A 13791-nucleotide genomic window follows, 5' to 3' on the forward strand; every position below is an offset into this window, starting at 1 on the left:
TGGCCTAGGGATATAGCTCAGTTGGTAAAGTGCTTGCTTTGTGTGCACAAGGCCCTCGATCTCCAGCACCACACACACACACACACAAAAAAAAAAAATATATATATATATATATATACACTATTGCCCTATAAAGATGGAAATTATTTCAACACATATACATTTGGGGAACACATTCACATGGTAGGTGTGAATCTCTTAATCAAATATTGTGTTGTATTAGTCTTTGTAACCCTGAGGCAGGTATAGTGCCCACCCAGTATATGGTACTTCCTTCTTAAAAGCTCTTTGAACAAACGCAATTTTTTTAAAGAAGATATCAATTATTCAGACTAAAAGTAAAACAAAAAATTCCACATGCTCTTTCATAGAAATAAAAAGCCTTCTAAGTAAAAAAAAATCAATTAATCATAATTTAAGAATGCGTATACTTGTAAATGCATACATAGTTTGCTACTCTGATAGTAATATAAAAAAGCATTGAAATATATTTACCCATTATATGATTCAGACACACCAGCAAATGGCTCATTTTCACATTTGGCATAAATAAATATAAGACTCAGCACAAGTGCAACTCCAGATGTGAACAATGCAAATTTCATTGTATTTTTACATGTCATTTTGAACTTTGAAACAAGAACACCTCCTAAAATCTGACCAAGAGCAGCTCCAGGAATCAAAACAGCTCCTAAGGAGAAAAAAGGCAAGAGAGAAAACACAGGAATACTGAGTAAATCAAACTGACAACTGGGAAAAAGTAAAAAGCAAGCTACAATATGGTTTAACATACAGAAATTTTCCGCCAACATAAAAATACTGCATAAATGAAAGTAGTTTTATTAAGTAAGGGTTTAGTAAAATTAACTGTTGAACATGAAGATATTCTCTTTAGCCTGATAGAATTGTCTATCTCAGGTTCATACAATGAATTGTCATAAAATCAGAAACTTTTATCCAAACAAGTATAAAGTGTAGAGGCTGGGATTGTGGTAGAGCGCTTGTCTCACATGTGTGAGGCACTGGGTTCAATCCTCAGCTCCACATAAAAATAAATAAACAAAATAAAAGTATTGTGTTCATTTACAACTAAAAAACAGAAAAAGAAATTGAAAAATTTTAAGTATAAAGTGTAAATTTCAAGGTGCAAGATATTCAAAATTATATATTATCCTACTGAAAATGTGCTGCTGTGGTAAAGTAAAATTATTAGATTAAGTTAGGACAAAGAAAAAGTTTTACCTCCAAGGGTAGCTGCAAAGCTGGATGACAGTCCAAATTGATTTTCTATAAATTTAGGTAAAAATGTTGCAAATCCAGTAGTAACTAAGGCTTCTGAAGAAGTTGATATAACTAAACACATAAAGACAGTATTCCTCATCAAATTCTAAAGAAAAAAATACAGTTCACCAAATGAATAACTAAGATTATACTGCAAAGTGCAGCATTAAAATGGTAGCATTGTGAAATATCAAAACTTTCAATAAACACAATATTAGCCTGTAAAATTACAGCATTCTCTCCAGTATCAAAATATAACTAAGGATAATGAATAGATTTACATATGTATTAATGAGAAAATGGGTAGGTGAAGCATCTAGAGAATTATAGAGACTTCATCAGTGCCATGATCATGCCTTTATTACACTCAACAGGCTAGAGACAGAAGGTAGAAGCTCACTTGGAAAGGTTTCCTTACCCACACTTATTATTATAGATGCATGTACTATAAATCCACTTATTTGATTTTTAATTGTGTTTTGATTTCATATGTCCACTAAACAAAAACCTTGAGACTATGAGCACAGATGAGATTGGTCTCTAAGGATCATAATGACACTCAAAGAATAAGGAGTCTGAAATTTAGAATAAAGTTGAACAACTAAATATCTTTATTGCTGGAATGCTTCTAATCTTTATGCTTAAGCATTAACTAGAAATCAGATACATGAAAATTTTTGCAAATTAACACATAGAAAATCAACATCATACTAACCTGGAACTTCAACTGCAATACATTTACATAGAAAAGAACAAACAGTACCCCAAAACTACTGGAATTCAAGTGGAATGACCCTCAAAATATTCATTTAGTCAGAAACATTATTCAGACATTCAAGGATATTAGGTGGTATCCCATCCAAGGAAAAGCAGCAATAAAACTCTGTTCTCATAGAGAACTGAATCAGTATAGGGATTTCTACACAGAAGGTATAAGGATAAAAAAAAAATATGGAAACCAATAATTCTTGAAAGTAGTGTAAATTATAATTTATAAAATAAGTTAAGTATATATAAAATAAGTTAAAATATATCAAACAGAACAGAGCTACTGTAAGAGAAAATAATAGTAGTTGGAATTAAGTTATGAACAAGCTTATAAGAATGTGCACATGTGGAGAGGAGACGAAAGGTGGCTGAGGGGAGATGAAAGGTGGCTGAGGGGAGAAGGAAAAGGCTTCAGTGACAAGTGATCAAGCACTGCATAAGGGAAATAAGAGGGGAAAATGGGCTAGTTAACAAAGGGGATCACAGATTTTGATATCACCAATAAAATAACTCATGCTTTTTCAGCTATTCTACTCTGGAATAGTTGTTCTCAAGGGGAAAAAAACTAAATCTGAAGAGATGTTGATAAAATGTAGAATTTCAGTAAATGAGCAAACAAAAATATACTACAAAAAGGTTTGTGTGTGTGTTTTACATATGCATTATGTACATGCAGATGAGGGATGGAAGGAAAGTAAGGGGAAAAAAGTGAAAGTGAAAACAGTTTATTTCACCTTCAGAGCAGCTGGGAAATCTTTAAAACTTTTTCCAAAATTCTCATCTGTGTGTTGCAAGGAACTACTCTTATTCTGATGAGTCTGGGAAATTTTTCCAGCTTGAATTTTTGCTGTACCTGGGGAAAAAATAGTAAACGTACTTGCTCTATCATCTCACTCACCATTTCAAAAAATACTTACTATTTAATTGACACAAACTTCCACAGCTATGTAAATTCTATAACGAAAGAGGACAGTTCCTCTCTGTCAATAAAATAGTACAAATATTTATGTCTGCGATGAGGCCGGCCCAAGAGCTAACTTTCATTACCACTACCTAAGAAAGTTCCAACAGTCTAAACATTAAAATGAGACAATTTTGCTCTCATCTCCTATGTATTTCCTTCATTTCAAGTCTCTTAACATGTTGTCTACATTTCAAATGTTTCTCTTTCTCATCCTTTATATATTAAAGTACATTATGGCTATTTTTCTTTCTTCTTTTTTTCTAAGATGCTTGGTAGATGAAAAATAATATTTACTATCACAATGTCCCTTTCATTTTTAATTTTATTATTTAATTTTGTACTGGAGATTGAAACCAAGGGCACTTCATCACTGAGTTATATCCCACAGTCTTTTAAGTAAAAGTCTCACTAAGTTGCTGAACATCTACGTTGGTGTGGCTGGTCTTGAATTTGCTTCCTCCTGCAAATTCCCAGCCTACCAAAGTAGCTGGTATTACAGACAAGTGCTACCAGGCCTGGCTTCATTTTTCAATAGTACTATGTGAATAAATCTGAGAAAATAGTCAACATATGAAATCATAAATTGGAGGACACCTGCAGTAAAAAGAAATCAATGAGTTCATCTACTTTTAATCTGTCAAGTTCTCTTTTGCCCTTTTCCAAAAATTAATCATCTATCTTTTTGCAAATAACAATGGGAATCACTAAATATTCCCAACCTAGAGAAGAGTACTTCTATATACTTATTTCAGATACAGAAGCAAGATCTCAGAGAGGACAATGAACATTATTTTCTATTAAATTTTTCCTTTTAAATAAATATCTAGTATTAAGATATGATAAAAATGAATGTATTACAATATGACTTCAATGATAATTGAAAAAATAAGCACTTGTAACCACAAATAATTAACATGAAGGATTTGAGGCAGAATGTTCCTTGAAATTAGTCATTAACAAAATACAAACTAAGAGTTTTAAAGATATTGTATCTTACAATATAATATAATAAAGCAGGACTACAAATAAAAGATAAAAAAACAAATTTAGTAAGTAGTAAGGAGATGAATATATATATATATATATATATACACATATATATTAATGAGAAATACATGCATATTAAAATTGCAAGTAAAAATTGTCTAAAATAAAGTTATGTATTCAAAAGTTTACATATGTACACAACTGAGATTCTATATAAAAGCAAAGTGGACAAATGTACAATCTTATTAGTCGTATAGAAAACAACATCTGGCTGGGCCCAGTGACTTTCACTTATAACCAGCAACTCTAGAGGTGGAGGTAGGAGGATAACAAGTTCAAAGCTAGCCTCAGCAATTTAGTGAGACCCTAAGAAACTTAGTGAGATCCTGCCTCAATACACAAAAGAAAAGGACTGGGGGTTTAGCTCAATGGACAGGGCCCTGCGTTCAATCTCCTTACCAAAAAAAGAAAACTACATCCTTGCTAGAATTGGAAAAAAAAACACTCTGGTTTTAAAGAAAACTTTTTTACCTGGTAAATGTTTGGGGAAGCAAGAGAAAGGTACTATCAAAGACCAAGCAATGAAGCAAGATATGAGAAATCCAATCCACCAAGCCCCCAACCATCGTGGATCATCCTCAGTGATACCAGAGCTAAACAAAAAAAAAAAAGAAAGTAAAAGCCAAGTCAATGTTGTTAATTAAAACTCAGTTATGATAAGCATAGACTCGAAAATTAAAGAGAATCAAGTATGATATTATCATAATAACCAAATTTTTATTGATGACTTGAAAATTAAAGAGAATCAAGTATGATATTATCATAATAACCAAATTTTTATTGATGCCTTTTCTGATAATCAGACAATGGTAGTAGACATTAATAAGTTAAATGAATAATTATTTACAAAGTTTTTTAAAACAATAAATGTGACATAAAATTTTAAAATATTTAACAGTTAATAAGTATGATGGATATTTGAAAACATATATATAGAATTTCTGAGGATTATTTACTAAACTATGGCTGTTTTTACCCTCTACTATGTTAAAATTACTTAAAATTATTATATAATTATTTAAAATTAATTAAATATATCTCACACAAAAAAATCACTGACCTATGTTGAAAACCCACATTCATGGCTTCACATTTGGCCTTTACTTAAGTATAAACTCTTCTAAAGTGATTTGGAGTCACCGATATTTCCACACATGCATACTGTGTACCTTGATCCTATCCATCCATCCATCTTACTCTTACTCCCCTTGTCCGCTGGCACTCATCCCAAGTCCCTAGAAATCACTGTTCTACTTTCAAGTTGATTTGTTTTTCAGTTTCCTCACATAAGAGAGAGCATGTGATAATTTTCTTCCAGTATCTGGCTTTTATTCTGTTACCATAATGTCATCCAATACCATTCATTTTGCTATAAGTGACAGAATTTTATTTTTCTTTATGGTTGAATAATGTTCATATATATGTATTTATTTCTGATATATATATGTGTACATATATTATATATGTATATATAAACACACACATACACATAAATATATATGTATATATATGTTTTCTTATTTAATCCTGTCATATATATGTGTGTATGTGTGTGTGTGTGTGTGTGTGTGTGTGTAAAATATTTTCACATGTCCATTTATCTGTACCTAGGTTGAATGCCTATCTTGGCTATTGAGAAGAGTGCAGTAACAAACGTGGGTATGCAGAAATCTCTAATTTATGCTACATTCACTTCCTTTGTATATACACCCAAAGTAGCATAGCTGAATCATTTGGAAGCTCCGTTTTTCATTTTTGAGGAACCTCCATACTATTATCCATAGTGGCTATACAAATTTACATTCTCACCACAGTGTATAAGAGTTTCCTTTTTTCTCCACATTCTTGCCAAATTATTTGTATAACAGCAGTTCTAACTCAGATCATTTGCCATTCTTTAATTGAATAACTTGTGTAAATTTTTTGTGTTCCTAAGAAAAATCTGGATATTAACAATCCTAAATCAAATGAGTAACTAGCAAACATTTTCTACCATTCTGTAAAGTTGTCTGTTGTTTCCTCTTCTGTGTAGAAGCTTTTTCATTTGATGTAATACAATTTGTCAATGTTTGCTTTTGTTCCTGAAATTTTGGGGTCCTACCCAAAAAAAATCATTTCTCAATCTGTATCCTGAAGTACTCTCCTTATATTTCCACTAGTAATTTCAGAATTCTAGGTATTGCATCAAAATCTTTAAACCATTTTGAGGGTTTTTTCTTTGTTTTGTTTTAACTTATCACAGTCTATAAAAGGGTATACTAAGACTAAAAACTCTAGGGGAAAAAATCACATACAAAGGACCACATTTCCTTATTCATTGCTTATAATCAAGCAAAGGATTGTGCAGTTATGATTCCCAATGGTAAAATGAAAAAACAGATTCTCAGCAAAGGTCATTAATTTGTCTATTCAGGAAAAGGTAAAGGCAGGTAATGTGGATTTTGCAATTAAAAGATCTACTTCAATAATGTTGTGGCTACTTACCAACCTGTAAGTATCAGCTGCTTTAAAGGATTATTGGGAAGATTAAGTAAGAAAACATGTAAGTTATGTTTATTGGAAACATTTGCTGTCTGGAATATAGTATAGGATAAATATTATATATCATTATTATTATATTGCCACGTTATTAAAATAGTGATTTCTATGACATTATAATTATAATTGTAATCTGTATGACATTATCAGAGCTACCAGAAAATTTATTCTGAGAATCAAAGCCCCATCAGTTACTTCAGGCTAGCTGTCCCCAACTAAATCTACAGAAAACATGACTACTTTATATTGAATTGTTGATTTTGAACAATGCATGAAATCTTAGAAAAAAAAATATATTTCTAAAAATTTAACCACATAAACCTATTAAATATCCTTATTTATGAATAAATACATTATTACACCAAGAGATGGTATGGTATTTGTTTATGAAGCAATGCAGCCAGAATAAGATATCATATAAAAGCTGTATATGGTCAGTTTTGTGGCTTAAAAATCCCACGACATATTGAATAAGTACAGTGAAAATGATCTATGATGTTAGTATATTGAAATCAAATAGACTCAAATGAAATAAAAAGAGATATTGCCTTGCCTTTCTCCAATAGCAACATCAATGTACATGGTTAACAGTTGTCCTCCCAAAACATAGCCAATGGCTGGGCCTAAGATTGACATAGAATAGCCGATTCCTAGAAAGAAAGAAAAAAAAAACAAACAGACATTGGAAAGAGCCAAATATACAACTTTGTTTACATCTCTAACAACAGTGAAAAAAGACAAATGTTTTGCTATAGAAAAATATAACTAAGGAAGTCTACTTCAAAATTACAAAAAAAAATTCAATAAATATACCATTTGAATGGTATCATTTTATCAATAATTATCTTAAGGAATCTAAAATGTATGTCAGTAGAAAATCTGTCTAACTATAATAATTACAACAAGCCAAAATAATTGCAACTCCATGGAAAGTTAAATAACGTTCACTGGTGGCATGAGTAGCACATCTACTATTATTCTGTACTATGAATGATAACTAGTGTTTACAATCTCAGGAAATAAAACAATATGAAACAAGAAGTCTCTTTACTTTGCACCCACTCGAAGAGTATTTAAATTGCCACACAAAAGGATTTTGAAATTTCTATCTGCTATTAATTCCATTTCTTTTTTTTTTCTTTTTTTTTTAATTTTTTATTTTTTTATTGGCTGTTCACAACATTACAAAGCTCTTGACATATCATATTTCATACATTAGATTGAAGTGGGTTATGAACTCCCAATTTTACCCCAAATGCAGATTGCAGAATCACGTCGGTTACACATCCACAATTTTACATAATGCCCTATTAGTAATTGTTGTATTCTGCTACCTTTCCTATCCCCTACTATCCTCTCTCCCCTCCCCTCCCATCTTCTCTCTCTACCCCATCTACTGTATTTCATTACTCTCCTTGTTTATTTTCCCATTCCCCTCACAACCTCTTATATGTAATTTTGTATAGCAATGAGGGTCTCCCTTCATTTCCATGCAATTTCCCTTTTCTCTCCCTTTCTCTCCCATCTCATGACTCTGTTAAATGTTAGTCTTTTCTTCCTGGCTCTTCCTCCTTGCTCTGTTCATAGTTGTTCCCATTATATCAAAGAAGACATTTGGTATTTGTTTTTTAGGGATTGACTAGCTTCACTAAGCATAATCTGCTCTAGTGCCATCCATTTCCCTGCAAATTCTATGATTTTGTCATTTTTTATTGCTGCATAGTGCTCCATTGTGTATAGACGCCACATTTTTTTTATCCATTCATCTATTGAAGGACATCTGGGTTGGTTCCACAGTCTAGCTATTGTGAATTGTGCTGCTGTGAACATCGATATGGCAGCATCCCTGTAGCATGCTCTTTTAAGGTCTTCAGGGAATAGTCCGAGAAGGGCAATAGCAGGATCAAATGGTGGTTCCATTCCCAGCTTTCCCAGGAATCTCCAAACTGCTTTCCAAATTGGCTGCACCAATTTGCAGTCCCACCAGCAATGTACAAGAGTACCCTTTTCTCCACATCCTTGCCATCACTTGTTCTTGTTTGACTTCATAGTGGCTGCCAATCTTACTGGAGTAAGATGGTATCTTAGGGTGGTTTTGATTTGCATTTCTCTGACTGCTAGAGATGGTGAGCATTTTTTCATGTACTTGTTGATTGATTGATAGTCCTCCTCCGAGAAGTGTCTGTTCAGATCCTTGGCCCATTTGTTGATTGGGTTATTTGTTATCTTATTGTCTAATTTTTTGAGTTCTTTGTATACTCTGGATATTAGGGCTCTATCTGAAGTGTGAGGAGTAAAAATTTGTTCCCAGGATGTAGGCTCCCTATTTACCTCTCTTATTGTTTCTCTTGCTGAGAAAAAACTTTTTAGTTTAAGTAAGTCCCATTTGTTGATTCTTGTTATTAACTCTTGTGCTATGGGTGTCCTATTAAGGAATTTGGAGCCCGACCCCACAATATGTAGATCAGAGCCAACTTTTTCTTCTATCAGATGCAGAGTCTCTGATTTGATATAAAATCAACACGCATAAATCAAAGGCATTTCTGTATATCAGCGACAAAACTTCTGAAACGGAAATGAGGAAAAACACTCCATTCACAATATCCTCCAAAAAAAATAAAATACTTGGGAATCAACCTAACAAAAGAGGTGAAAGATTTATACAATGAAAACTACAGAACCCTAAAAAGAGAAGTAGAAGAAGATCTTAGAAGATGGAAAAATATACCCTGTTCATGGATAGGCAGAACTAACATTATCAAAATGGCGATATTACCAAAAGTTCTCTATAGGTTTAATGCAATGCCAATCAAAATCCCAATGGCATTTCTTGTAGAAATAGATAAAGCAATCATGAAATTCATATGGAAAAATAAAAGACCCAGAATAGCAAAAGCAATTTTAAGCAGGAAGTGTGAATCAGGCCATATAGCGATACCAGATTTCAAACTATATTACAGAGCAATAGTTACAAAAACAGCATGGTACTGGTACCAAAACAGGCGAGTGGACCAATGGTATAGAATAGAGGACACAGAGACTAATCCACAAAGTTACAACTATCTTATATTTGATAAAGGGGCTAAAAGCATGCAATGGAGGAAGGATAGCATCTTCAACAAATGGTGTTGGGAAAACTGGAAATCCATATGCAAAAAAATGAAACTGAATCCCTTCCTCTCACCATGCACAAAAGTTAACTCTAAATGGATCAAGGAGCTTGATATCTAATTCCATTTCTTAATAGACATTCATTAAACCTCTTGTTTTTAGACATTCTCCATTTTTAACTAGAGGCAAGATTTAATTGAACTTATTTGTGTGTATTATATATTTAACATTTTCCTGTGTATAAAAAAATTAACTGTATTACCAACTTACAGACTACTGCTGGGTTTTTCATTCTTATACAAAAAAGAAGAGGAAACTTAGTTTTTACCTAAACTAAGTACATCTCAATGGCAAAAATGACTAATGTACTAAATCAAGTCTCCAAAATGAAGCTCATGGAAGATGATTTGAAAACATAACTTTTATCTATCTGCCAACTTCCTTAATTTATAATACAGCTGTATTTTAAAAAGTAAAAAATACTTTAGTAGAAAAATTAAACTATATAATTCATAAGTAGTTGTATATATATAAAGAATTCATACTTAAAAATACTTTATGAATAAAAGGGCATCTTAAAAATGCTAGAAATCAGTAATTTATAAATTCTTTTTGGTGATGATCTTGTTTGTTTGTTTGTTTTGGTACCAGGGATTGAACTCAGGGGCACTCAACCATTGACTCACATCCCCAGCCTTATTTTGTATTTTATTTAGAGACAGGGTCTCACTGAGTTGCTTAGTGCCTCACCTTTGCTGAGGCTGGCTTTGAACTCATGATCATCCTATCTCAGCCTCCCAAGCTGCTGGAATTACAGGCATGCACCACTATGCCTAGCTTAGTGGTGATCTTTTAAAGAAATGATTACCAATTCAGTTAAACCAACAATTTTGTAAGGACATCTTAAAACTTTTGTAAAGCACACAGTTGCTATAGAAGTTTCCATATTACAGATGTACCTAGATCTGGGCATATGGATCAGTGATAAAATGGTTGTCTAACTGTACAAAGCCCCCAGGTTCAACTGCCAGCACTGGAGGCAAAAAAAAAAAAAATATATTAAAGGATGTGCCCAGGTAGAAGTTAGTAGTCTGTCAGGGCCACACCGAACCCACTGACTTTCAGTACTACAGCAATGAGTTTCTTATGATAGAATAAAAAACAATAAAGAGAAAACTCATATAAAAATTAATCAGGCAATAATTAGATGAAGCACCTTGCATAGTCTGGTTAGCTCTAGACTTCAGAGAAGGAATTTTACCTAGAATTAGTTCACAAACAGGAAAAAAAAGGACTCATATAAAAGTGTTAATCTAAAATGAAAATTTAAGAGTTTCTACACATCCTCTGGTTTTTGTTTTTTTTTTGTTTTTTGTGGAGTCTATTCAAGTTAACGCAGATGTAACCAGTCACAATTACCACACCCTGTGTAAGTTCCCCAGGATTTAGGCAACCCAGACAAAAGGCTTCTCCAGTGGTTCTTTCCATCCAGGAAGGTTAGCATGCCCAGAGGAGGATAAGCAAAAATCATTATGCATTTTATTAATCATCTGGTTATAGCAGTAAATAGTTAAATAAAGGAAATACTGCATTTACCTAATGGAAATGCCTATGACATTACAAATAACTTTTTACCAAGCCTGTTTTGCTTTACTTGTAAAATGAGAACCAAATTTCTTTACCTTTTGACAAAGATCAAGTATACTCATAAAGTAAACAATAGGACAAAATGATCCTGGGATGATTATATTAGAGGTTAAACTTACCTATGTAGAGAGAAGACTTGTGAGTGGGCACAGAATCATCAATAAAGGCTGTTCCCAGGGTGTAGAGAGGGGTTCCTCCAGTCCCCAGCAACAGTTGCCCCAAGATGAAGACATACAAGTAGTTAGAAAGCGAAGAGTTGGATGAGGTACAACTGGTGCTATTCCTTGTTGTTGAGCAAGTGTCTTTAGTTTAAAAAAAAAAAAAAAGTGAATCTACAGAAATTCATCAAGTAAATATCTAGCTTACAAATGATTTTTGCTTAACATAGTCCTTACTTTTTTTTTCAATCACTTCACTTTGATTATATTTTGACTTTCTAAAGTTGGATGGCATCAGTCTCTTTGCTGGTTGCAACCCATTTTACAGCCCCAAATGAAAGTTTCTGTTAAGTAATGAAACCTACTGCAAACATCTTACAAAGAGCTGGTTAGTGAATAATTCACCTCATTGAAAGATAAATAACAACCAAAAAAGAAAAGCAAATTGTATGACAGAATTCTCCATAAAAATATCATAAGAATGCAGTTTCTAAATTATCACATCATGAACCTCCATACTGCTTTCCAGACTGGTTGCGCCAATTTGAAGTCCTACCAGAAATGTAAAAGTGTGCCTTTTATCCAACATCCTCACCAACATTTATTGTTGCTTGTATTCTTAATAACTGATATTTTGACTGGAGCAAGATGAAATTTTGAGTAGTTTTGATTTCCATTTCTCTAATTGTTAGAGATGTTGAACATTTTTTCATATATTTGTTGCCTGATCGTGTATCTTCTTCTGAGAAGTGTCTGTTCAGTTCCTTAGCCCATTTATTGACTGGGTTATTTGTTTTTTGGTTATTTGGTTATTTGTTTCTTTGACCCAGTATCCCATGCGTCGGTTTATACCCAAAGGATTTTAAAACATCATACTACAGTGATGCAGCCACATCAATGTTTATAGCAGCACAATTTATAATAGCTAAAAATCGTGGAACCAACATAGATGCCCTTCAGTAGATGAATGGATAAAGAAACTGTGGCATATATACACAATGAAATATAACTCATCATTAAAAGAGAATAAAATCATGGCATCTGCAGGTAAATGAATGAAACTAGAGAATAGCTTGCTAAGTGAAATAAGCCAATTCCAAAAAAAAAAAAAAAAAAAAAAAAAACAAAGACCGAATGTTTTCTCTGATAAATGGATGCTGATCCATAAGGGGGGTAGGGAGAGAGAACATGGGAGGAATAGAGGAACTTTGGATAGTGCAAAGGGTAGGAAAGGGAATAAAGGGGAGATGGGGGTAGGAAAAATGGTGGAATGAAATGGACATCATTACCCTAGGTACATATATGAAGTCTAGTTTGTGTACAACCAGAGAAAAGAAAAATTGTGCTCCATTTGTGTACTATGAATCGAAATGTATTCTGCTCTCATGTATAACAATTTAGAATAATAAATAAATTTTTAAAAAATAAAAATAAAATAAATAAAATCACATTATGATACTTAATGTTGATTTATAAATTCATGGAAGCATGCTGATATGGAAAGAATATATATGGGCTGATAAAATTCAGAAAAGACATGAAAATAAAACAACAAAACTATCAGAAATGAGGATCACACTAGAATGATCAAAAGGAAATAAAGATTAAGAGAATTATAAGGAGAGAAGATGCAAACATGAAGAATATTAAAGAAAAATTAAAATACCATAATTTATAAATGTGAGAGAATATTATATATAAGGATTCAAAAAATGCAAAGAAATACCTAATCATCTAGAAATAAATATATATATATACACACACACATACACACACACACACACACACACACACACACACACACACACACGCATGTATACATACTCCAAGGTAAAATAAGAAAACTTCCCCTAAATAAATGAAGACTAATCTATAATTTAAAAAGACATAGAATGTCTGAGTGAAATGTGATGCAGGATTTTTGAAACCAAGATATTCTCTTGCAAATTCACTGGATTTTAGAAGGTAAAGAAATTTGGGGCTGGGGATGTGGCTCAAGCGGTAGCGCGCTCGCCTAGCATGCGTGCAGCCAGGGTTCGATCCTCAGCAGTACCACATACCAACAAAGATGTTGTGTCCGCTGAGAACACAACTGAGAACTAAGAAAAAATAAATAAATGTTAAAATTCTCTCGCTCTGTCCCCCTCTCTCTCTCACTCTCAAAAAAAAATAGCATTTTGAAAAACAAGACACAAAGGTAAAGTTATTTATGCAGAGAGAGATAAAAATTAGTATGTTTGGCACACCTGATGGTGTATGCCTAAAAATCCCAGAAAT

At 32.7% G+C, this 13791-nt stretch overlaps 1 protein-coding gene across 1 annotated transcript in view; it reads right to left on the minus strand.

Annotated features, from left to right (window-relative positions):
• Slco4c1 (solute carrier organic anion transporter family member 4C1) overlaps positions 1 to 13791 on the minus strand; it is a 57746-nt gene that overhangs the window by 16838 nt on the left and 27117 nt on the right. The window contains exons 3-8 of the mRNA XM_005326131.4: positions 11476 to 11658; positions 7152 to 7248; positions 4532 to 4653; positions 2784 to 2902; positions 1243 to 1387; positions 496 to 691 (exon numbers count right to left, since the gene is read on the minus strand). Of these exons, the coding sequence (XP_005326188.2) occupies positions 496 to 691; positions 1243 to 1387; positions 2784 to 2902; positions 4532 to 4653; positions 7152 to 7248; positions 11476 to 11658 (862 nt within the window). The remainder of the gene's footprint in view (positions 1 to 495; positions 692 to 1242; positions 1388 to 2783; positions 2903 to 4531; positions 4654 to 7151; positions 7249 to 11475; positions 11659 to 13791) is intronic.

The sequence above is a fragment of the Ictidomys tridecemlineatus genome, chromosome 1, assembly GCF_052094955.1.
Source record: "Ictidomys tridecemlineatus isolate mIctTri1 chromosome 1, mIctTri1.hap1, whole genome shotgun sequence".
Classification (NCBI taxonomy): domain Eukaryota; kingdom Metazoa; phylum Chordata; class Mammalia; order Rodentia; family Sciuridae; genus Ictidomys; species Ictidomys tridecemlineatus.